The 25,224-nt window shown below is 39.5% G+C and overlaps 1 protein-coding gene across 1 annotated transcript; it reads right to left on the bottom strand.

The window, feature by feature from the left end:
* Positions 1-35: 35 nt before the first annotated feature.
* Positions 36-22,225, bottom strand: TCAIM (T cell activation inhibitor, mitochondrial). Its single transcript, XM_065831855.2, has 11 exons — positions 22,053-22,225; positions 19,438-19,505; positions 16,052-16,187; positions 15,356-15,509; positions 13,903-14,149; positions 12,082-12,204; positions 9,324-9,421; positions 7,184-7,275; positions 4,632-4,864; positions 3,988-4,119; positions 36-569 (listed from the first exon to the last, which is right to left on the bottom strand). Exons 2-11 carry the CDS (start codon positions 19,464-19,466, stop codon positions 344-346), a joined length of 1,470 nt encoding a protein of 489 aa, XP_065687927.1. The 5' UTR covers positions 19,467-19,505; positions 22,053-22,225; the 3' UTR covers positions 36-343.
* Between the last annotated feature and the right edge of the window lie 2,999 nt (positions 22,226-25,224).

The following is a 25,224-nucleotide window of genomic DNA, read 5'->3' as shown; positions in this document are numbered from 1 at the left end:
GCAATATTAATGTATATTAAAAATACACATGCACATTTTTGCAGACTTGCACTTTAATATATTTTCATAATTCACTACAAAAATGTGGTTTCACAACTGCTACCATACACTGGGACTCCTACAGAAGTATGGAGAATGTACAGGTGTCTTTCCCAGAACCGGCAATGCTGCGCATTGTGCAAATTGTCTAGGACTCAAATCCTTTTTGAGCAGCAGTTAGAAGAAAATCTGCAGGCTGAATACTGATATCAAAATACAGATTTAAATAATTTACTCTTAAAAACATTCATATTTATAGCCTCTTACAGAAAATAAACAATTAATCTGATTATCAGATATGTCCTCAGTTTTTCCAGTTCCAAGGTATACACAGGTCTCCATCCTGCAGCACAGAGTAGAAATGTGAAATGCAAAGGTGCATGCCTTGTAGGTAGGGCAACGATTCTTCTAGCAGTCGCTTACAACAATCTATCATCTGTGCACTGGAAACACTGGGTTCCTTATACAGCCGATCCAAAGAAAATTTTTCAGTGGAAGTATCAATTAGCTCTTTTTCTGTAATCATCATCCTAGCAAAAGAAGACAACATAAAGTGACAAAATTAGAACTTAGTAACTTAAAACCCCCCTTGAGATAGGTATATTTGTAGGTTATACGCATGTAAACAAAGGTGTCACTTTGTGTACAGCTATGGTAGAGCTTAGATTTTTGTGCAGGTTGATAGCCATGTCGACCTCAGAGGCCAGACTGAACATGCTTCCATGACTACGTGCAAGAGCCTGCCTACAGTTACATCTGAAAGCGTGCATGACGACACTTTTTTTTCTCACCAGTTTACAGGGAAAAATACCAAAACAGAAATCCTATGGGGCTCCATTTTTAACATAAGAGATGGAAGTACTTAAATAACTTTGGAAGTGTAAGATTTAAGAATAAAATCATGTTAGTAACTGTTCTGCCTTAACTAAGACCAGTACTCTGCATCTCATCAAAAACATCGGGCAACAGGTACAGCCACCTGATGCATATTAAATGTGTTAATAACTTACTAATTGCTGGAAGTATATGGAATATCATATTCATAGCTCACAGATTATTTTTTCCTTTCACCCCAAAGTGGTAAGACACCACATGGCAACTCAAGCTACTCTGAAATAAAGTTTATGTAAAGCATTAATTAATAGCCACTGGAACTGTAGATCATCTGATGCAGAGACAGTTCAAGTTCAGCAAGACTTACTAGCTCCGGCACTGTGCCACATTAACATAGCTACACTTCTAGAGCCAGCTTGATTATAGAAACAGCACCATCTCTGCCCTGCAACACAGAGCCTGAGCTAACAGGGCTCCACAACTTCAACCTGACTGGGTGAGAAGAGCTACAAACCAGCAGCATATTTGCAGACCCACTGGGATGTGAATCTGCCCACACTAAGCATGGACACAGCTATAGACACTACTTGACTCACATAAAGTCACTACTGAAGGGGCTTAACACTGCCTTCTCCAGAGGTCAGTTTGGGATCTCCACGTACTTGCACAGCACTACATTGTGCTGGGGCACTTGGATCACTCTACAAGAGCACAGCCCTGTCAGTCAGGGCTGAAAACCAAGCCAGTGAGTCCATGTGGATTAGGCCTGTCCTCCCTACTCACTGTATCCGCACCACCCTCCTGAGCATGGTCTACAATGCTTGAGCACCAAGCTTTCCTGGCCTGTGAAATCTCAGGTTCCCTTGAAGGATATAATGAGAGCTGCAGGTTTATTTTCAGTCACTTCCACAAGGAAGTTTACACATCTACAACAATACTAAACTGATAGTTTACAAAAGCAAGGGAAGGAGAACTAGGTTCCTACTAAAATTCTGTATTACTAGAAGACTGACGTTATCCACACAGACAGACCATTTTCTAGAACAGCAGCATTTGAACTCTCCAGTGCGCCAGGTCATACAGAATTCCAGCTACGCTATGCGATTTACTGGATGTAAAACATTCATCTGCTTGTACAAAGTAAATTCAGTACATCTCCAAATATTTCCTTTATCTCAGGGCCCCTTTAACAACCACAGGAGGCTAAGGAAAATCAGAAGTACAGAGTGGGTTCTGTGCAAGAAAGCATTAAGTGGAAAAGGAGTTTTCAGCTTCAATAAAAAGACAACTAAGGGGAAATATGATATAGCAACAACAACAAAAAAAAAGCAGAGGTGATAGATACAGAATGACTGTTTTGTATTTCCTATAGCAGAAGAACAATAGAATGCAAATGGTCATGGATCTATAAAACAAAGAACACAACTTCCCTCTTTGGTATACATACATTACATGAAATTCAACCGTGCAATTTGCTGCCACAGAATATTTTGAAGCCACAAAGTGCAAACTGGTTAAAAATTAGACAATTAAAAGGGAGAAAAGAAGATCTATTGAACACTCTTAACACAAGATAATGTTTCCAGCTGCAAGTATTTTCTGAACTGCAGTCAGTCAGAAACTGGGAAGGAGTACAGAGTAAAAAAACCACCACATCTTTTGCCCCACTCGTGCAGTCTTTCCGTAACCTAACAGATGATGTGGACAGACCTTCAAGATGACCCAGAATAGCTGTTCTTTACTATTTTATGCAAACCAACAATCATCTGACACACAAGAGAAGAGCTAAGATACTCAGTTTGGCTCTTGCATTCGTACAATATAGCTGCTCATACTCTGAGGGGAGCACCACAGTTACGTCACTGCTAGCCTAAAGATGACATTTTTCTTGGATTAGTGTCTTCATAATGTGGGGTAGCATAAAATTTTTTGGAGAGTGAGTCACTCAGACGGAAATGCATGCATTTGCTACAACATCCCTCCCAACTTCTACAGACACCACTTTCCCAGCTGTCATATATGGGCAGCTAAACAGAGGGTTATTCAGCAGTTATTAAATGGCAAAAATAACTTCAAAGCTGGACGAGGGTTATGGAAAAATTCTGACAAACCTCCATGTTCTACCAAAGCCCATCTCCAAAATATATGCTCCCAACAGAGCTAAAACCACAAAGCCTTCAGTAATACTCATGCCTAAAATAACCTTTGCAAAAATTCATCTGGATGTGTACAGCATGCATACATTTGTGACAGTGTGATATTTCAACAATTCACTAAAAGCTTTCCAAAGCAGAAAAACAAAATTGTAGTAACAATGTCTGAAAAGGCACTTAGTACTCAGTTACCTATTACAGTATTTTATTCAAAATAATACCAGCAACTCTACTTCATGCTCTTAATCCTCAAAGACACATAAAACATACAAGGTCTAGAACAAAATTTATAGTCCTGATGGATATTACACATCACAGACCTAATATTAAGCATGGTACTTAATACTGAGTAATAGTGAGTATGATTCGCTATTATTATCTCTCTCATCTCACTTCCATCTGTGAAAGAATACCAAGGAAGTATTTCTGTCATTATTCTACTCAGTTTATTTCTTCCCCTTGTTAGGTGCTAACTAATCTTTTCCTCACCTAACTGACAAACAACTAGATATAATAATTCACTAGTTGGTCTCAGTTATTTTTAGTTTAGATTTCACTGTTTTGCTGTCACAATGCTAGTAACATTAATAGAACTTGGTTGCTTTTCTTATTTAGTAAAAAGGTCTCTTCCTTTAAAAAAAAGAAAAAAAAGCATCTCTCCTTTGGAGAAGTAACTGTAAAACTACCTATCTTCTAAACAAAGATATTTTATTTCAGAATAAAGTATTACTGTTTCTACAAGGTGAAGGGTGGGTATTTTCTAACAATCCTTTTTGTTTGCTGAACACTGAAATTTTTAACTTAGTAAAGCTGGTAGATAAAGTTCTATTTTATAAAGAGAAGTTTTTTCCGCCACAAAAGCATGAATACATTCTTCAAAGTTCTCCTCCTCCTACAAATAAAACATACAATATGCGAAGATTTTAATGAGGTAAATGTATTTAGTCACATAAACACTTACTCTTCCTTTCTTTTCAGATTCTCTCTTGCTGCCTGTGCTTTGGCAAAAATAAACCATTGAAGGGTCGCTGGATCACAGACTGTTGGGATCGTAAAGTGTCCAAATTCATGTAAGCTTGGTGCGTATCTGTCACTAATGAAACATGATGGAAATAAAAAACAGGGGATCATTTTTTATGCGAGTATTTACATGAACTACTTTCAGAATGAAAATAAAAGAATATTGAGAAAACACAATCAGAATACTAAAGAAATTAATAAAGTTTGGTTCATGAGAATACAGAAGCATAATACATAAAGTTTTTTAAAAATTACATTTCAAACCCAACTATCAACAATACTCAAAAAATATAAATAACAGCAGATGAGTGTTGATCTGACAGCATAAACCCTGTGATTTAACCCTTCACAACACTGGAAGACAGAACTTTGATTCCAACTTGATAGAAATATGCAGGATTTTCTTCAATCAGATTCCTCCTAATCCCATAAAAAGGCACTTAAAACATTGAGAAACAAAAAGACTTTGACATAACCAAAATTTGAGGTGATACTAGTTTTCTTCTTAGTGAGAACAATAATCAGAATAACAACAAAAAAGAGTAAAAGCTCTAAAAGGAAGAAACCTTTCCTGTAAGTACCTACCTTTCCAGAATCATTCGCAAGCCTCGCAGACTGCGAGGATGAAAAGGTAGCCTACTGTCACGTAATTTATTATAGAAAGAGTCCAGAGTCTTGTAGTACTCTTCTAGAGTCAACAGGGGTTGCAGTTCCTCAATATATACGACTTGTATGCCTCCCAGAAGTTGGCTTATCCGATCTTCCAAGAACAGTAGCCTTTTTTGAAGTTTATAATAATTTGGCAATCTCTCAAAAATCTGTGCACACAAACATTTCCTTTGTTATAAGCATATTAACTTCATTTTAAGAAATGAAAAAACAAGAAACTGTGGAAGAACAGACATTTAACAGTGCAAGCATGGAACCAGGGGGGAATCAAAGAATACCAAAAATCAGAAAAATATATTTTCAGGCAAAATATAATGGAATAAGTTTGTAAGTATTTTCAGTATTTGTACTATAAAGGCACCAAAAGGTCATAACAAGACTGATGGAGGTTCTTTGTCTCTATAGACATCGAAATTAATAGTACCTTATAAAAAAAAAAAAAAACAAACCAGTCTGAGGCCTACATAAAATTTTTCTCACCACAGCTGTAGGGGTACAGCTACTCCACGTACCATCAAAAGTGTTTTTGCCAGCCTATTTTATACCAATTCTCAAGAAAGAAAAGAGTCTTGGCTGCTGGAACTAGTTCTTTGCAAGGGTTTGGGTGGTAACCTAGATCATCATCTAGTCTGAGGGGAGAGGAGAAAAGAAAACGGTACGAGATCTCTAATTTTAAAAAACCTATACCAGAAAAAGAAGTGATCGGACTTTTAAGCTGAGACATTGAAGGTTTGATAGGGAAAAGGCTGGAACAGGGCAACGAGAAAAAGAAAACTCTGTAGCGATAGTCATTACTTATTGTCTACCCAGTTGTTACTAGAACACAGGTTTACACACACACACATACACACATACACACACACACACACACACAAATACTGCTGCTGGAATAAGTCAAGTGATTTCAGAACAATCTCTTCAGAAATCTAAGATGGTAGTGGAATCGGAGCAGCTTTTGGCACAATGAAGTCCATTGGTTCAGCATCTCCATTTGTTACAGAGAAAACCTGCAAAAATTCTCTAAACACCATGCATCTGACCATTCGGCAGACTGACATGGACACCATTTTACTGCTTCCTTTTTCTGATCGTTAGTAACAAAAGTACTAACACTTAGGACTGCTTTCTAAAACGAGCTAGAACAGGACAAAAAATTTTGCTCTCTAAAAACCAAGTGGCTAACAAACCCCGCAAAGATCCTCACTGACTTTCTTGTGTATCACTTAACATGATCCTCAGTGCATTTTAAAATAAAAAGCCCTTGATTTCAGGTTCTAATACACACCTCTGCCTTCCAAAGCAAATACCATCACCACAATCAACTCTACACATCGTCCAATCTGCACAAAACCTTGTGCAGACATATAACTCCTTCAGAAACCCCCTTGGCAAAAGTTAGAAAGAGGAAGTATTCCTCTTTTACAAGGAAGAGAGTTTTGTTTTGTTTTGGTGTTTTAAGTATTAATCAATAGAACATTTTTATTCCAGTGGCTACCAACATCAGCAAATCTCAAGAGTTGACAGTTTTGCATTAAATTCTAGTTTCTCCATTTCAGTTCTTTGTAAATCATTCACATTAACAAATCATGGTTTGTTTTCTTCCTCAGTGAGACATAAATAGGCAAAAACTCAAACCAGCACCAGAGAAAGATTTGGAGCGAGGGCTAAATTTTCATATTATTCATTGACTGGAATACAGAAATAGAATATTCTGATATTCTAGCTGGGTGAAAGTCCAAACTATGATATTTCACCAATTATCTCATTTACAAAGAAATACTTTTTTGATAGAACTATCAAAAACATTTCAGCAACCAAGATTCAAGAATATCTCTGTAAGTAAGAATATAATATCACTACGTATTTGTGGCCCTTTGCATACTATAATTTATTGTTTAGGATGCCAGAAATCTTGTTAACTCTGAACTTCACACAAGCACAGCAGCAAAATTCGCACAGTCACCACAGATAAATCTCCACAACATCAACATTATCTACCTAAAAGAACAAAGTGGAGCAACAGGTGGTTAGCAGCCATTGACTGAAACAAGAATTTCTGTTCCATTTTTACAAAAAAACCAAACCAAAACAAAAAAACAACCAAAAAAATCTAAACAAAATTCCTTAATTCTTCATGGGAATAAGCTCTTTATGGTATTGAAATATTCTGCCAGTGCTCACTGCAGACTAGAAGACTGCATAACAAATGAATTTTCTTTATATCTAATCGGGGGTAGGACTGATTTACTAGTGAAAGCAGCAGTAAAGATCTGACAAAGACTGTTTCTAGTAACACTACATCACAGGATTAAATTTAGAATGCAAGGTACACAGTTATGTTAAACATAATAGCTATGTGTTTGCTTTAAATGACTTGTCAGTTATTTGCACCGAGTAATATTTTGATTATGGTTTGAAAAAAGATGTCATAACAAGAGGCATTATCATTTACTTTGAAATCTTCTTACTTTGGTCCAGTGATGGTGAACATCCATGGTCCCCAGCATTATGTGGCCTGCTGCACTCATCCCTGAACGGTCTGTAAATATCACCGTGCGTCCTGAAGATTGAACAAAGCTCTTTACTAATTTGGGTTATTGCAATTATCCCCACAATTATTTAAGGCTTAAATATGCCACTAACGTGCCACAAGCTACACATATCTGCAGCACAAACACACAAGTAGGTGCTTTAGTTATTCTCAAAATTTGATAGAGTGGCTCTTCAAAATTCTAGGTTTTTTTTTTTTTTTTTTCCCATACAAACCTTATGCAGCATTTGCTTTCTCTCTGTTTAAACTTGATAGATTTTGGTTAACTGGAATTTTTTCTTACCAAGATTGCTTTTAAAATAAGAGAAAATCTCAGCAGACAGCACATTAAAAGAATCCGTACAAATCATGTATACAGTAGGAAATATATGCTATTTGCTTAAAGTATCTATCCAGAAGGTAAGGGTTAATCAAAGAAGTATTAGCACAGCCATTCAACACTACTTCCACAGAACTCTCTACAATATGAAAGCTGTGAGAATCACCTTCACAGTAAAGAAAAAAAAGAAAAAAAAAATCCATTTTGAGTGTTAGTGTGGGTTTGGTGCTTTTATTTATTTATTTTTATTTAAAGTGAAGTACAAAGATTCTCAAGAATTCTGTAAGGTAAAAGCACAGACAATTATTTCTTAAAATAAGGTTCCACAAAAGTCTTCAGTGGGATGTATAAATCTACAAAACGAAGCTTGAAGAGAAGTTCCTGCTCTCAGAAATCAGTTTTCCAAAATCCTTACGAAAGAACACAACACTGACTTCAAGGCATCTAGTCCGTCCTTGTACACCAAGGCACACACAGTATGTTTGGGATTGGAAGGGACCTCAAAAGATCATGTAGTCCAATCCCCCTGCTGGAGCAGGAACGCCTAGGTGAGGTCGCACAGGAATGTGTCCAGGCGGGCTTTGAATGTCTCCAGGGAAGGGGACTCCACAACCTCCCTGGGCAGCCTGTTCCAGTGCTCTGTTACCCTCACTGAGAAGAAGTTCTTTCTCAAATTTAAGTGGAACCTCTTGTGTTCCAGCTTGATCCCATTGCCCCTTGTCCTATCATTGTTTGCCACTGAGAAGAGCCTGACTCCATCCTCGTGGCACTCACCCTTTATATATTTATAAACATTAATAAGGTCACCCCTCAGTCTTCTCTTCTCCAAACTAAAGAGCCCCAGCTCCCTCAGCCTTTCTTCATAAGGGAGATGCTTTAAAAAAGGCAAGATCAACTGTACCTGCATCATTACTGCTAAGTATTTGTCCAGTATATTATTGAAGATCTTCAATGATGGAGACTACAACAGGTTCACAAGACTTATCTGGCATTTTAATCCTTAACATGCTTAGGCAAAGAAACTAATTTGAAACCTGACACAATTTAAAACTACTACTTATTGTCCTACCCACTCTGTCTTTTGACAAAGGATTAGGTGAACCCTCAAATGAAAGCCACTCAACGCTGAGCATCTGCAGACAGGCATAAAATGTGGAGTTACAGTAACAGCGAACAGCAGCTACTGCCACAGGTCAAAGAGCTGTATGAGAAGAACGGTAGGTCAGGTTTACAGAACATTTTAGTTCTTCCTGAGAAGATACAGAGACTTTAGTATAGGTGTTTTAGGGGACATGCATGATAAGAGAATACAATACGATTTTAAAGGTATTCTTCTTAGTCCTCCTTATACTGGCTCTTTAGAGAGCTATGAGCATTTTTGTCGTGAATCTCCCATAGGTAACAATCCAGTGCTACCTCCAACCCTTTTAGAGATACAGTCTGGAATTTTTAGTTTCATTGTTAGTACTAAGTCCAGTGCCTTCAACTCATTCAGTCTGTATTTATTAAGAAGTTAAATAGAAGCTGAGTAGAGTGAATACACTGTAAGGAAAGGTCACTTTAAAAAATATCCAGTAGCTTAGAATGTAAGTTCCCACCAGCTTTTCAGTAAGCCTGGCAGGATTTTTGCAGTTATCAAAAGCATTCATGAAAAGCACTAGAGCTCTCTTGTCACAGAAGACCTGTGCTCATCTTTGAATCAATATATTAGGATGTATGAAACAAGCAAGAGAAATACCTTTCACGTTCTTTAATACTTCAGGTCTCTGTTGGACTAAGCGACCTAGACTGTGTAGTTGGCTACAGCGGTGAGCAATACCCCAACTTCTCTGCCACCTAAATAAAAATACAATTGAAAGCACTTAATTCTCAGCATTACTAAAAAAAAAAAAACACCACCAACCCATCAAACAAACCAAAACAAACCCCCAAACCAACTCAAACAAAATAACACTTATTTAACAGTAATAAAAGCAAAGGCCTACTGAAAAGTTTTCTGCGTCACTTGCTATTTTCACACACGAAAGCCTAAATAAGATTTCAAAATCTCTGTGAAAGTGAGAGTCACAAAAAAGTAATAAAACCAGATTTAGGAAAAATAAATATAAAACCTAGTAGACAGACAGAACTTGCAAATCTCTCCCCCAATAAGAAAGGGGTTAGCAAGTAAATAGCAAGAGACAACCAGTATTTGTTTCAGTCATGCAGCATGCAGTTTGTTTGTACACCGTGTAATGTTTGTCTAGAGGAGCAAATACTGTATATGAGGACATTGACTTCTCCTGCCCCCCCTTTCAGTTCCTCATCCAAAAAGTTACTGTGATTGCCATGGTAAGTTGCTATATATATATAAAAATATAAAATAATATTTTACAGTAGAATAATTTTTGTATTTACATTAATATACGTTAAACCATACAAGAGCCAGGAATTACATTGGTGACTTCAATATACATAGTTTTGACATCTCTTCTATCACAGATCAGACAAACTACTAATTAAATTTCAAAAAGCATTTAAATCATAAAGTTGTCAGTGTGCTGAAAAATTACATCCTTGTGCAAACTTCTAGCTGACATAAAATTGTCTCATAATGGGAAATTACCATTCCCTTATTGTACTGGTCTGGCTGGGATGGATTTAATTTTCTTCATAGCACCCCTGTAGTTTGGATTTTTTAGTAAAACAGTGTTGCTAACTTGCTAATCTCTCGCCTATCGTGCAGTGTTGACACAGTGTCCAGGTTTTGCCTTTTAGCCCCACTCTGTCCCCACTGGCAAGTAGGCTGGGGTGGGCAAGAAGCTGGGACAGGACACAGCCAGGACAGGTGACCCCAACAGACCAAAGGGATATTCCAGACCACACAACATTGTGCTCAGCAATAAACGCTCAGCCAAAGGATGAGGGAGACCTTCGTGGTTATGGCACTTGTCTTCCCAAGTAACCATCACCCATGCTGAGGTCCCGCTTTCCAGAAGTGGCTGAACATCTGCCTGCCGACAGGGAGCGGTGAATTAATTCCTCGTTTTGGTTTGCTTGAACGCACAGTTTTGCTTTGCTTCACTTCACCTATTAAACTTCTACCTTGATACATTAAGTTTTCCTGCTTTTGCCTTTCCTGTTCTCTCCCTCCAATCTTGCTGGGGGTGTATGAGCCAGAGGTTGTGTGGGTGCTTTGCTGCTGGCTGAGGTCAGCCCACATTGCCTCATTTAGGGAAATCTAACAGGCAAAAAGCCACTGTGGGATGCAGAGAATGGGACTCTGCCACAGCACTTCAATCCATTATAATGCAAGTAATTCTAATAACTGTTACCTAGCACATTTATCACTTTGCTTTCAGAAGCACCAGGCAGGAATGGAAAAAGGTTGCTTAGGGATCCTACCTTCTCTTCAGTTGTCCTAAACTTGTACAGGGAATAAAGCCAATGACTTCATTATTTTGCAAACCTCTGAACACTAGTGTTAGGCTGCAGGATCACAAGTAGTAGTTTCCTATTAAGACACCTGTTGTCAGATTCCTAACACATTCTTTTCTGAATTATGGTAATATAATTCTTGGAAGGTTAATAACTCTTCATGGAACAAAATAGTTTCAGTGTATTTTAAAAACACAAACTATAAAAAAAATAAAGGCATCAATAAAATGAAACCTATGCATTTAATACTGAAGACTGTTCCACAAACTTAAAAAAACCACCACAGCACAGTTGCAGAGGATTAGAAACTGTGTTCACAAAAACTGGCTTCAGTTTAAAGGAAGCCAGGGTCTTTTACAGGAGGAATGGAACAAAAGCATTTTTTCAAAAGCTCTAGCTCTCCCTTTGGTGGTAAAAAGGAGAACTTAACAGACTTAGCCCTTGAAATAATCCCCTGAAGTTTATTTTCCTGTTGTTGAATACCCTCACTGCCATCCTTTCATCCTGAATATCCCACTTCAGAACATCCTCATTTGACGGGACAAAACGTAAAAAAGGATTGTAAGTTATTTTCTGAAAAACATTCTGAAGAATCAAGGTCACCAACTGTACTCAACCCTATCAAGCAAACATGCTGCCTCCTCTTTTGGAGTGTGGGAAACAAGACACTAGAAAGAATAACATTTTTAGAAAGCCTTCACAGGATGTCAATATGTACCACGTGCAAAGTTGCATTTCACCTCCGATTTAGTTACCTTTGTAGATATTCACATGAATTCAGGAAGCAAAACACCCGAACAAATACATAAACAGATGTCCTAATTCAACTGGTTATGTGCTTGCCTCAACTGGAGTCCACATTATTAGTTATAAACACTAGGTATTTTGAGCATATTGTACCAGGGAACTTCCGCCCCAATAGAATTCTTCTGGAAAAATATTATTCAGTGCACAACACATTTACATATATGAAATATACCTGTATTGGAATAAGCCTTTAAAGCTCACGGCATAGTAGAACACAACACTTCCCTGCTTTGACTGTCTTAATTCAAGTCCAACTGAATCTACTTTATTACCTGATATCTGAGAGCTGGAGTTGATGAGAGAGTTCAAATTTTAAACGTTCTAGTTCTTTTCTCAGTGGCAAACTCTTTTTCAGCTTTTTTACAGCACTTGCTTCATTATCATCTAACCAGGATCTGAATGGAAAAAGAACAAAAGTAGAGGCATGCTGTATTATCTTTCATGCAAACAGTACAACTAACTCAGTTCTTCCTGTTAATGTTCGTGTTTTACTTTAAGTTACCAGACAAAGGGTTTCTTTAAAAGTAGAAGATAGAAACTGAAATTGCTAAATGCTTCACTTTCAGATATCGAAAGAGGAAAACCTGGCACTTGCATGTCTTCAGGGGGACTAGGGAATCAAATTGAACTAAAAGACACTGACAGTGTTATTATGCAACCGTAAGATTTTGAAAGGCGTGAAAAGTGTAGAGAAGCAGATTAGTGTGATTTAGGGGGGCAGCTTCAGAACTTAGTGCTTCAATGCAAGAAATTCCCACACGTCTGTCTTAAAACAAACAACCAACCACCAACACAAACAACCACACAACCAAAACAACCAAACAAAAAACCCCACAGAACAAAACCCAAAACCAAATGAAGTGATAATAACAGACTATCAAATAAGGGAGACGGTACTAAAGGACCAAGTTAGGTAACTCTTGCAGAGCTGAGATGAACATAGATTAAACAGGTCAAAGTTTTACAGTTTTTTCATCAATAATCACAACCAGGCAAACATGACTCATGGAGTACATCTAAAACTTCCAATAATTACACCATTCTGTTTCTAGGAAAAAGCTGTTCTTTAAGAGGTTTAGCCTTTGCTCATAGCATAAAATTATTTTCATACTATTTTTTACAAACTGATACTTCCGTTTTCATACTGTATTCTAAGTGAAAAACTTCAAACTCAGAAGAAAAAAAGAGAGGCCCAATGCCAAATGGCTAGGTATTAAAACCAGACTGTTAATATGTAACTGTTTGTGGCATTTCTTGTAAATGTGTAAAAATTAGTTAAAATATTCTCCATAATGTTAAATCTCAGTTAAGTTTTCTACAGTACCATATATTATAGTGGTTTTATTTGTGAGATGCTAGGCAGGACAAGGAGTACCCTTTGCTCTGAAGATGCAACCACCACAGTTCTGCATTTATTTCAAATGGCACCTAAGTCTCCCAGTTACAAAAAGTTTTTCAAGGTAGTATGTTTCACCCTTCCCCAAAATGAGCACACCCAGAGTTTATAAAAAACCAGCTTCTAATAGACTACACCCTGCATTTCATGAAAGTTCAGTATGTATAATTGCCTCAAAGTAAATATTAAGGTGGGTATGCTGAACAACGAATCAGAAGCACAACACTAAGATATCTGGAAAATGAAAACATTTTAACTTGGTTTTCATGTATTATCTCACAGCCTCCACACAGAATGTGATAATGAAATACTGATAATAAAGTCAATGGCCTTATAGTTTCATGTTACAGAAGTCCTGTGAGAGGTAAGGAGATATTTGGAACAAGCGTAACATGCGCCTCCTTCTGTATTGCCACCAATATTCCACAAAACTGAAAAAGTAGATCAACCAAAACTAGATTGGCCAAGCATGAATGCTGGGCAAAGAGACAAGAATGCCTCAGCTTAGCTGGCATTACAGTTATCCCAGGAGCTCATTTGAACTCTCTTTAATTATAAAAAGCATGACAAAATTCCATGGTAGACAATCAATTTTTGTATGGTTCAGAATGTTTACTGATTGCCTTTTAAAAAACTCAGCATTAGAATAAGACCAATTTAGATTAGAAAACAACAGTTAAACAAAAACCTTACATACATTAAAGTTGTTTCCACTCTCTGGGCTTGTTCTAGTTCCTCCTCAGGATCCTTGAATCCAGTAAATGAATAGTAAGTCTTGTCCCATTTGATAGGTCTGTTCAGTGTGCTTTTTGCTTCCTTGTGGGGCTGAGAGTTCACATTCAATCTTTGGATATGCTCTGTAGATAAACTGCAGGAGTTGAGAATATCCAATACCGTGCTCAGGAGATCCCTAGTATGTAATGTAAAACTGACTGCCCGAAATCCTGTAAAACACGAGTCCCACAAAATTAGTATTATTTAATGAAGATTATTGAAAACGCACTCATATTTCTCTCATCTTACAAAAGCCCAAACAAGGTGTACGTAGCTGAAAAACATTATGATATTGTTAATGCAATACTCATTGCAAAATGCATGTCCAGTTTAACCTTTAAAACTGTTGTGCCAAAAAATACAAAGAGAGCTGTTTTAGTTAAAACATCTGAATGATCAGGCAAAATGAAAACCTAGCTACAGACACAGCATAACCTAAAAAAAGGATGCTTTTGCTTTAGTACTGGCTGTTTCATCCAACAGGTCTACACAATTCACATTATTACTGATCATCGCTCTGGATATAATTTACTGTAGAAGCACAGTACTACAACAGTTCTTCACAAGCTACGAACAGAAGCTTCAGAACAAAATATTACACTTGCACACTGGCTAAAATGAAGTCCCATCACTTTAGCTATTGGACCTAATAGCCCCATTAGAAAGCAAGCGTTAGAATCAAGAACACTGCTGCCAGTTCAGCTATTATTTTAAGTAGATTGGAAATAACACGACTATTTTCTTGAAAAACAGCATTATTTTGTTTTCCAGCACAAGGATCTCTCACAATTCGCTCAAGTATTTTGTCTAGCAGGGTATAGAACACAAAACTCATCTGTTAGATAAGGCATATTGGTGTATCACAGACAAGTAGGCAGAATAAAATTAATCAAAATCAATATTCCAAACTCAGCGATATTTTCTGTAGTTTCACAGTGAAGAGACAATGTGGTGAATTAAAGCTTCAGATACTACACAACTTCTCTTTACAGAGTAAGTTCCTACTGACCCTGCAAGCACCTCAGCATCGTGTTCTACACATTATCTGTAACAAAAACAAGGACACAACTGTTCTTTCAGTTCAACATGACAACATGATTAAAAGTAGAAAAATTATTATTTACATTAAACTGTGTATTTTATTTCCTCATACTGTAACTTGACCTCAACTTCATAATTTCTCATTCTTTCTATGCTTTTTAAAGCGTAAGATGTTTACTTATTTGGGACGGTCCTAGCTGTCTGATGTAATACATATTTCCATGGTTTGACAAGATTTTATTAGGGTGAAAAGTCATTATGACTGTACAACACTACAGTAATGGTCTGAAAGAATTTAAATACAACAAGATTCATTCTGCACAATATAAAAGCACCTGAAGCACTGAAGGATTCTTGAACACTAGAAGAGTTTGGTTCTCTTCCTCTTACATAGAAAGTAAGCTGAGTTGGCTTAAAGGAGCGAAATCCTGGTTTCTGTAGATTCTCCAAGTAGCCATTTAACCTCTTCAATGAGTTTTCATTTACTTCCTGTTAAAAAAAAAAATAAAAAATCATAGATTATGAATTTCGCCATTTTTGATCTAAACTTTTTAAATCACGCATGCAGAATTAGTTTTTACAAAATGCCAGCTGCTCTTAACAAGTAGTGTTATAGTTCATATTCTCTGCATAAATGAATAATTATTTTGCATGAACAAACTGTATGATGTACACTCTTGTATATTCTTGTACATTCCAAAACACCACTTTAAAGGCTTTCAAGCTTAAAGAGATCCATTGATTCAAATATAATGCACAGCATTTCAAAGTGATAAAGCAAGTAATATGTACTATAAATTAATCTGGAAGGTTTTCTTTATAACAATTAAACAGAAAATACGACTAATAAATAATGGATGCTTAACAGACCTATCCGTGTTAAAAATAAAGAAAGTGTACCTTTTTGTTCTCTGTTAACAACTGTATTAAATTCTAACACTACTTTTGTTTCTCTGACAGCAGGAAAACTAGAAAATTTCCATCCTTGATACACGACACATTGACAAAGAAAGCATACTACAGATTTTTACCCTCTCTTTGGGATGTTGGCCAAAAAAATCTGGATGGACAGCAAAATAGAAAGGTCTGAGAGCATTGATGGCATCAGCTCCTGACAAACTTCTTGACTGAAGAATGCACTGCAGCAATATCTTCTCCAGACATAACCTAATAAAGTAATAAAATATTTATGTATGATGCAACCAATCAAGTGACAAACTGATATAAATTACATTAGGATGTGACAGAATGGAGTAAACATTCACGGTTGCAAGTATAATAATTTAAAACTGGTATTAGAAGTCTGAGTTCTGGACTTTTCCACATGGGACTCACAAAGCTGTATTTATACAGAGCAAATCCAACAGGTTTGAGAGACGGTGGATACTAATGGCTTATTAACGACACGTAAGTAAGTACAGTACCTTTTCCCTCTACTTTCTCAAAGCAGGCTCAAATAAAAATTCCCCAGTCAAGCAGTTTGAATTATGAAGACTGGCTAGAGTGGCATTTTTGTAGCTATTGCTAAAACTGCTCTTAAAAGTCAACCTTTACATACTTTTGAACCTCCAAGTTAAAAAGCCAAATCCCATACTTTTCAAGCAGTGCCAAAAGAATATTAAATTTTACCCAGAAATAATAACCACAATTCAATCAAAACAAGTTATGCATTCATTTCTGAGGTCCACACACTTGTGTCCATTTTCAAAAAATAATCTACTTTTCCAAACATATTCTTTTATAGAAAACATCGAGTAAAAAGACAGTACTTCTTTGCCCTTTGATCTTCACTGTAATAAAAGAAAACAAGGGCTAAAGAAGTTTCAGTGGTAGGAAAAGAAGATTGTTTCACCTAAGATCAGAAGCAAAAGTTAAGCTGAAGAAATTCTAGGAAGTTCAGAAAGTGCAAAAGATTGAATACCTCCAATTAGGCATAAATTAAACAGTTCTGCAACAAGCACACGTGTGTAACGGAAGACTGAAACGCAAGAGAAACAAGTTCTGAATTAAAGAGCACCAACATTTCCTGGCATAGCTCAAAGCTGATATTCAGGTTGGTAAACCAATTACTAAGAGACAGTTTATAAAAAAGCAGCAAGAAAAGGTAAATTGGTAAATATTTAATATCAGATTTCTCCTTCAGCTGATTTTATAGGTTAACAAAGTCAAAAGACCAACAATTTTCTCTGTAATTAATGTTCATATTAGTTTGCAACTCAGAATGGTAGGGAGGGTGCTCTGTTAAGCAATACAATGCTGTCTCACTCCTCACAGTATCATTCAAACTGCAAGCCCCAAACAGTAAAATATGTGGCAGACAGGAGGCAAAGCTGCTTCCAATTCACATAAAACGAATAATTTTATGAATAATAGTAAGCAAGACTGTTTTACAAAGAGCTATTTGTTCAGCATCCCAGACCAAGTAATTGTCCTGGACACAGAAACATTTAAGACGATTTCCTGACTGCTTTCATTACCGAAAGCAAACAAACAAATCCAAACCAACAACCCTCTCCAAAATGGCAGAGTAAATGACAACAGTTGAGTTGTCAAGCAGATGTACTGACCCTTACTTTACCTTTTTTCTGTCAACCTTTCCAGCTCTTCAATTAGAAACATGAAAGCAGTTAAAACTAATGTTTTCTGTCTAAGAGGTGAGCAAATATTTCATTTGTACGTCTTAAAAGTCAGCTTGCTGAAACCAGAAGTTTTTGGAGAAAAGTGGGATGGAAAACCTGTAATGTAACTGATGAAATTTCAAACTGTTATGACTAAAACCAACTTCTATGTGCATGGACTAAATGACAGACTAAAAAAAAAAAAATATATAAAACTGGCAAACACTTCTACCTCCTTGCTGGCTGCATCTGAGAAAGACTCTAAGACCAGTCATCACTACAGCCCATGAACCTACTCACAACAGCAGGAGATAGTGAAGTACCATAGCAATATCGTATTTTTATGGAGAGCAAAAGCTCTCAATGACAAGAACATGCCAGAGTTGCTCAGTAACACAGCAAAAAAAACCCTCTACCTGACCTGGCAAGAAAGGAAGGCAAAGCACACTGGATAAAAGTCCACTTGGTCATATGCTTTAGCATTTCTGGATCTAGAAACACCAAAATAATTGTCTGAGAAAAAAAAATAGCAGAAATTGATATTTTTTTCCCCTGTATCAAGTGGACATGAAGCAGTAAAAAATAAGTTCTTTACAAAAAAAAAGGAAAAAAAAAGTAAATTAACCAGTTACCTATATGATAGAAGTTTTGACTAACAGCCATGCAAGAAACCCACATTCTTGTAGACTTAGCTGCTAGAAGGAAATAAGGAGCTCAGTTCTCTCTTCACCTTATTCATACACCGTTTCCCACATCCACTCCTGAGCTATATTGCATGCCATTTTCCAGTAGTTAAGAAAAAAAGTTCCAACATACCTGGAAACAATTAATCATACTTCCAAGTTTATTAAGCATAAACTTCCATCTGGTATTCAACAAGAAAAACGGCCAAGTATGGTTAACTTTAGTTCCCTTGTTTTGTATCTAAACAACACTGTCATGCTAGTAGGAAGGCTCAGGATTCCAGCCAAAAGTCTATTTTGAACTTGCTTAAAAGAGAAGCGCTCTAGGGCCAAAATTAGTCTGCATGACAGAAGGAAGAATTAATTCACTGAAGGTGAAAGACAGAACTCTAAGGCATCCTTCAAGTGACAAAATACATGACTTGAAATGAATTTAGAGAGAGAAAAATGCAAGAAAGATGCTTATGGTTTCACTCACAAAGAACAAAGATTGTTCCAATAGCTTCATTCAGATTTGAAGAGCAGAGAAAGGCTTCATGTTAAAACCAAGGTCACAACCACTTCGAGGACAGCCGTCTGCACTTCATGAAAGATATGAAACACAATCTCCACTAGAACACGTTACGCAATAGTACTTGAGGACAGATTTAATTTACTGATTAAATAATTCCCTTCAGCTTCCTTTTTACTTTTTCTTCACATCTCTCTGAAGTTTAACTTTTTGGCTTATAGCTTTGGCACTGAAAAGCTCTGTTAAATTAAGCTCATTATTACAGATATATTCACTCATTTTGAAACACTGAGCTTTAATAACTCCAGAATGCAGTAATATATTGGATATCATATTCAGATTTAGACTACCACTTTCTCATAATCAAGCTATTTTAAAACCCTTCTTTTGTTAAGAGCCTTTCTAATATCTCACTTGAGGACAAGCATATGGCTTTTGGGTATTTTCAACTGTGGATGCTCTGCTGAAAGCTGCAAACTGTAAAGAAGAGAAAGCCAAAGAAATAAGTGCTAAACAAAATACCAAACCAGCTTTACATATATTTAGGTCTTAAGCAAACATTTAAATATATGCTAAAGGTAAATAAGGTCAGCACCATACCATACCTTCTCACGGTTCTCAAGCAGCAAAACATTTCAGCAACTCAATGGTCAAGCCAACTTTCAGCCACCCACTAACTCAAAAAAAAAAGGGGGGGAGAAAAAAAATCTTGTTTAGTAATAGACATGAGTATTTTCCCCTGTTACTTATCAGAGCATTCTCTAAATCCCAGGTGACAACTTTTAAAGTCACAATAGTAATATCAAATTGAGAAATCACACATAAAACCTAAAATTTTGCATAAGAATGTTTTCAGTTTCCTGTACTAACAGGAAGTCTTACAAATATTAAGAGGTGTTACCATATTGTGATTTGAGGAGGAATATTTAAAGATCTTTATTGAAAATGCTTCCCACCCTTTCTTATGTTCAGCTTTTGTCTTAAGTATAAAAACAAAAAACCCAGAAGCTTTCTTTAAGCACTAATACATACCACCTTGTGGAATTCCACCTAAGTTTTTATTCTGTCCGAAACTTCCAAACAAATGATAATACTTTAAAATTTATATGCCAACTGTTTTATGGGGGCACAATATAAACCAAAGGGAAAGACTGTCATAGAACGACACCTGGAAATCTTTATCGAAAATTTGCTGGCATTCGTAAAAATGAATCAGCAATTTTTACCAGTAACTTCCACACTATGCAACTGTAACTGTGCATTTTCCAACAGGAGATAAACCACTTGGGTATATGTTTGCACTCTGACATGTTAATTATAAGGGATTATAAGGGAAGCTCCCTAGAGGTGACCAGACTGAGAAAAAAAAAGTATGCTGAGCTAAGGTATCTCCAGAATACTGCATAAGTTTTATCTTCTGATTTTCAACGAGGTGGGTAAAAGAATAATAATTTCATTTATCATGTCCCTAAAAACAGTCCTAATCATAAATTAACTTAAATATGCTGACCAGCTCTCCGGTAATAAAGCAGTTTTTTCTCTCTGTAATTTTAGCTTCAGGGATTTGGACAGTGGATGGAAAAAACCAAGAATCTCACTAATCTGTAGTGACACTTTATATAACCAGACAAAAGCATCATTGTTTCTTGTTTCAAATGCTCTGTTAACTGCTGAGAAATTGTGACACTGCTTAGTTAAAAAATAAAAACTCCTGGTTTCAAGTTTCACCTGCACGTCACCTCAAAGATCAGCTTGCTATCACAAACCGAAGCATTAATGATGTTGCAGTAATTTTGCAAAAAGCCTTTGGAAACATGACACCACACGCTGTCCAGTTCAGCTGTTCACCTGTGCTTGACCCTTAAGGCAGTATGAGGAAAAAGCATGAAAATAAGATGACAGCGTTTAGAAAATATGCGCTGGTGAAACTGATCGACTCACTGCTTGAAACAAAATAGACTGTAATCATAGAATCACTTCGGCTGGAAGAGACCATCAAGATCATCGAGCCCAACTATTAACCCAACACTGGCACTAAACGATGTCCCTAAGAACCTCATCTAAACGCCTTTTAAACACCTCCAGGGATGGTGACTCCATCACTTCTCTGGGCAGCCTGTTCCAATGCCTGACAACCCTTTCTTTCGGTGGAGAAATTCTTCCTCATATCCAATCTGAACCTTCCCTGGTGCAACTTGAGGCCATTTCCTCCTGTCCTCTCACTTGTTACTTGGGAGAAGAGACCAACACCCTCCATGCTACAACCTCCTTTCAGGTAATTGTAGACAGTGATAAGGTCTCCCCTCAGCCTCCTTTTCTCCAGGCTGAACAGCCCCAGTTCCCTCAGCTGCTCCTCAGACTTGTGCTCCAGACCCCTCACCAGCCTTGTTGCCCTCCTCTGCACTCTCTCCAGCACCTCAATGTCTTTCTTCTTGTGAGGGACCCAAAACTGAACACAGGATTCAAGGTGCAGCCTCATCAGTGCTGAGTATAGTGGGATGCAACCCTGAAAAGTTTTAACTATTTTAAAAAGATCCTTGATGGAATACTGTTTAAAGTTCACTAAAGGTAAGGTCGTCGGTCTTGCCTATAGCTATTTAACGGTACAAATGTTCAGGATGTCTGTCACGGGCCCCTCCCCCCGCCGTTAAAAAAGGCACCGAACACCCAGCGATCTCGCCCGCCCTCCTGACGGCGGCAGCTCTCGGGCACCTCGATGTTGACCCTCATGCCCCGTCCCGGCCCGCACGCTGCGCCCGGACAGGTGCCCCGGGACCCGGCTACCGGAGAACAGCAGCACCGAGGGAGGGGGCGGCGCCTGCCACACCGCTTTCCCAAGGCAGCCCACGGAGACTCCCCCATCGGAGGAGCCCGGCGAGGCGGCCCCCGCCGCTCACCTGCCGGGCCCGCACCGCCAACGGCCGCCTGGCGCGCACGGCCCCACGGCGGGCAGGCTCCGCCAGGGCGGAGGCGGGGAGCCATCCCCCTTAACTCCCGGCACCCACCCTGCCGGCGGGGGGCAGCAACACAGCCCGGCCCGCTTTCAACGCAGCGCAGCCCCCCACTCCTCCCCCGTCCGGGTCCGGCCTCGCACCGAGAACGGCCGAGCCGGCCTCCCGCGGGGTCGCGCTGCCTCCCGCCGCTCCCCTCCTTCTCTCCCCTTTTCGCGGTGTCCCCCCTCGCGGAGGAACCCCAGGTCCCTAGCCCAGCCCCCGCTTACCGCCAGGGCCGGACAGCGCCCGTCGGGGCTCAGCCCCCATCGCCCGGCGCAGACGGCCCCGGTGGGAGGGGGCGGGGCAGCACGGCAGTGGGCGAGGGGATTCCCGCCGGGGGCGTTGCCGGGGAGGGCGGGGTCAGCGCGCGCCTGCGCACCCAGCCCCGGCAGCTTCTCCGTGAGCGGCCGCTCTCACCGGCCTCGCCCTACGCCCCGCCCCTCCGAGCTCACGTGGCGTCCGCGTGCCCTCCCCTGCGCAGGCGCAGGCGGCCGCCGTCAACCGCCCGCAGCCCGTGTCTCAGGGCCGCCGGGGGCTGCGGTGTTGAGGGGCGCCCCAGGCCGCGGTGGGGACCCACGGCACTGGCCAGCGCTTTTGCAAAGTGTTACGCGTCGGGGGGCGGAGGGTCAGGCGAAACAAACACGTTGATGGCACACTTTAGGTGTTGCTGCTGTCCTTGGTTACAACTGCACCTCATCACAGAATCACAGAATGTTAGGGATTGGAAGGGACCTCAAAAGATCATCCAGTCCAATCCCCCTGCCGGAGCAGGAACACCTGGATGAGGTTACATAGGAAGGTGTCCAGGCAGGTTTTGAATGTCTCCAGAGAAGGAGACTCCACAACCTCCCTGGACAGCCTGTTCCAGTGTTCTGTTACCCTCACTGAGAAGAAGTTCCTTCTCATATTTAAGTGGAACCTCCTGTGTTCCGGTTCATACCCATTGCCCCTTGTCCTACCATTGGTTGTCACCAAGAAGAGCCTGGCTCCATCCTCGAGACACTCACCCTTTACATATTTATAAACATTAATGATGTCAGCTCTCAGTCTCCTCCAAGCTAAAGAGACCCAGCTCCTTCAGCCTTTCCTCATCAGGGAGATGCTCCACTCCATCATCTTTTGCCCTGCGCTGGACTCTCTCCAGCAGTTCCCTGCCCTTGAACTGAGGGACCCAGAACTGGAAACAATATTCCAGATGAGGTGTCACCTGGGCAGAGTAGAGGGGAAGGAGTTGCTGCTGTCCTTGGTTACAGATTGCACTTCATCTTGCAAGTCTGACTGGTGATACCGCAGCCACTTCTGCAAGGCCTGTTAACAGGATGCAGAGAAGCCGTCCCTTCTCATTGTTGATAGCAGAGTATGTCTGCAATTGTTACTTGGTGATGCAGAAAGGAAATCCCTGACACAAGAAATCGCTGCTCTTTTGCAAAGAAGAGGGAAGGGGTTATCCAGGCACTCGCACTTTGCATTCCCTTTGTTCTGCAGAAGGAAAATGCCAAATGGGCAAAAAAACAACTGGGAGCTCTGCAGCCCCACGGGGAAAAGCACAAGCTGTATTCCTGCAATTACTAATGCTCAATGTATACATAACTCACCTGGAGCACTGTGTGCAGTTCTGGGCGCCACAGTATAAAAATATACTAAGCTGCTAGGGAGTGTCCAGAAGCGGGTTATGAAGTTGGTGAAGGGCTTGGAGAGGGAGCTGTATGAGAAGCAGCTAAAGTCACTTGGTTGGTTCAGCTTGGAGAAGAGGAGACTAAAAGGAGACCTCATCATGGTCTACAGCTTCCTCACAAGGAGAGGAGGAAGGGCAGGCGCTGAACTCTTAGCAACCAATGACAGAACCTGAGGGAATGGCAGGAAGATGTGTCATGGGAGGTTTAGGTTGGACATTAGGAAAAGGTTCTTCCCCAGAGGGTGGTGGAGCACTGGAACAGGCTCCCCAGGGAGGTGTCACGGCCCCAAGCCTGACAGTGTTCAAGAAGAGACTGGACAATGCCCTCAGACACATGGTGTGAACTGTGGGGCTGTCCTATGCAGGGACTGGGGTTGGACCTGATGATCCTTGTGGGTCCTTTCCAACTCAGGACATTCTGTGATTCTATGAAATTTATACAACTATTTTTCTTCCAAGGTAGTTGGTGTCAAGAAGCAGCTGAAGCAGAAACGTAACCTCAGAGCAAAAACGCCTATTGCTGACGAGTTTCAGAACCAAGAGAGATTAACTGTTATGGACTGGAGTTATTTGCATACAATCTACAGCATTTCCAGGCAGAAAAGGTTAAAAAGAGGACTGACAAGGTTTAGGAACTATCTGTCATTCAGTGAAGCTTTAAATCAACACTCTCACAACCCTTGGGGGATTTGCATAATTTCCATAACGTGCAGCATGTTTTTTGCCTCCTGATAGAACCCATCAGTTATGTAAGCAAATTGGTTGCATAATTATGCAGATAGGGAAATAAACTTAACTGATTCAACAGAAAAGTGTACTGTTTATTTCACCCAGGATTTCTTTTCACTCCATGAGGAATAAACGAAACTGGGGAAGGTAATCAGGAGGTGACACTGCCAGAAACCAACTCCATTGCACAGGGTACCCATTTTCAAAGAGAGCCCCCTGTGCAAAGGAATGAATTCCTGCTTTTGAGCTAAAGGTCTGAACACTTGCTGCTTATGAATATCACAACCACATGCTGTGGCAGTAGTATTGTGGCTTTATCTGGTTTTGTTATTCCCTATCAGTTCCCAGGATACATCCCACTGGCTCAGGCATTTCCAAATGGAAAGCTTGTTTTATACCAGATAAAATTGACATCTGAAAGAGCATGGCTTTTGATTACTGCTTGTCCCCTAACAGAAGGAGAATTTTAAGCATCACAATGAAGCTGGCAACTGAGCCATTTTCTCCTTGCTCCTTTGTTTCTGTTCTGGCCCTCGATCTGCAGATGGTCAAAAAGTGGCATCAGCTTCTCCAGTCCCATCACACACAATGGCACAGAAGCTCTGAGGCAAATGTCCGCAGGAAGTTTTTATACTAGTCATCATACCAGTCATTTTATGCAGAAGGGGCCAAGACTGAAAAAGGTAGACCTGGCTTTTGCCAAAAAAAAAAGCCCCGCAAGATTCAAGATGCATCTGGAGAATGTGAATGGACAAAAATGTGAACTAGTAATTGCTCTTAATGTGGTTGTATTTTACGGAGCGGAGGAGTATGGCATTTTGGTAATTAAAAGACTGATTACTACACCAGGGACATTTAATTTTACTATTTCTCCTCATGTGAAACTCTCACTAACATCCATTAGAATTCTTCAGCGAACTGAGCACAGCCCATAGGCCTTGCTGTAGCCTCCCTTTGAGTCCGTAGTTGAAACTGGAAGCTGGCCACATACACAG

Source organism: Patagioenas fasciata, chromosome 2, assembly GCF_037038585.1.
Source record: "Patagioenas fasciata isolate bPatFas1 chromosome 2, bPatFas1.hap1, whole genome shotgun sequence".
NCBI classification, from domain to species: domain Eukaryota; kingdom Metazoa; phylum Chordata; class Aves; order Columbiformes; family Columbidae; genus Patagioenas; species Patagioenas fasciata.
This window is presented reverse-complemented; position numbering and strand designations above follow the sequence as displayed.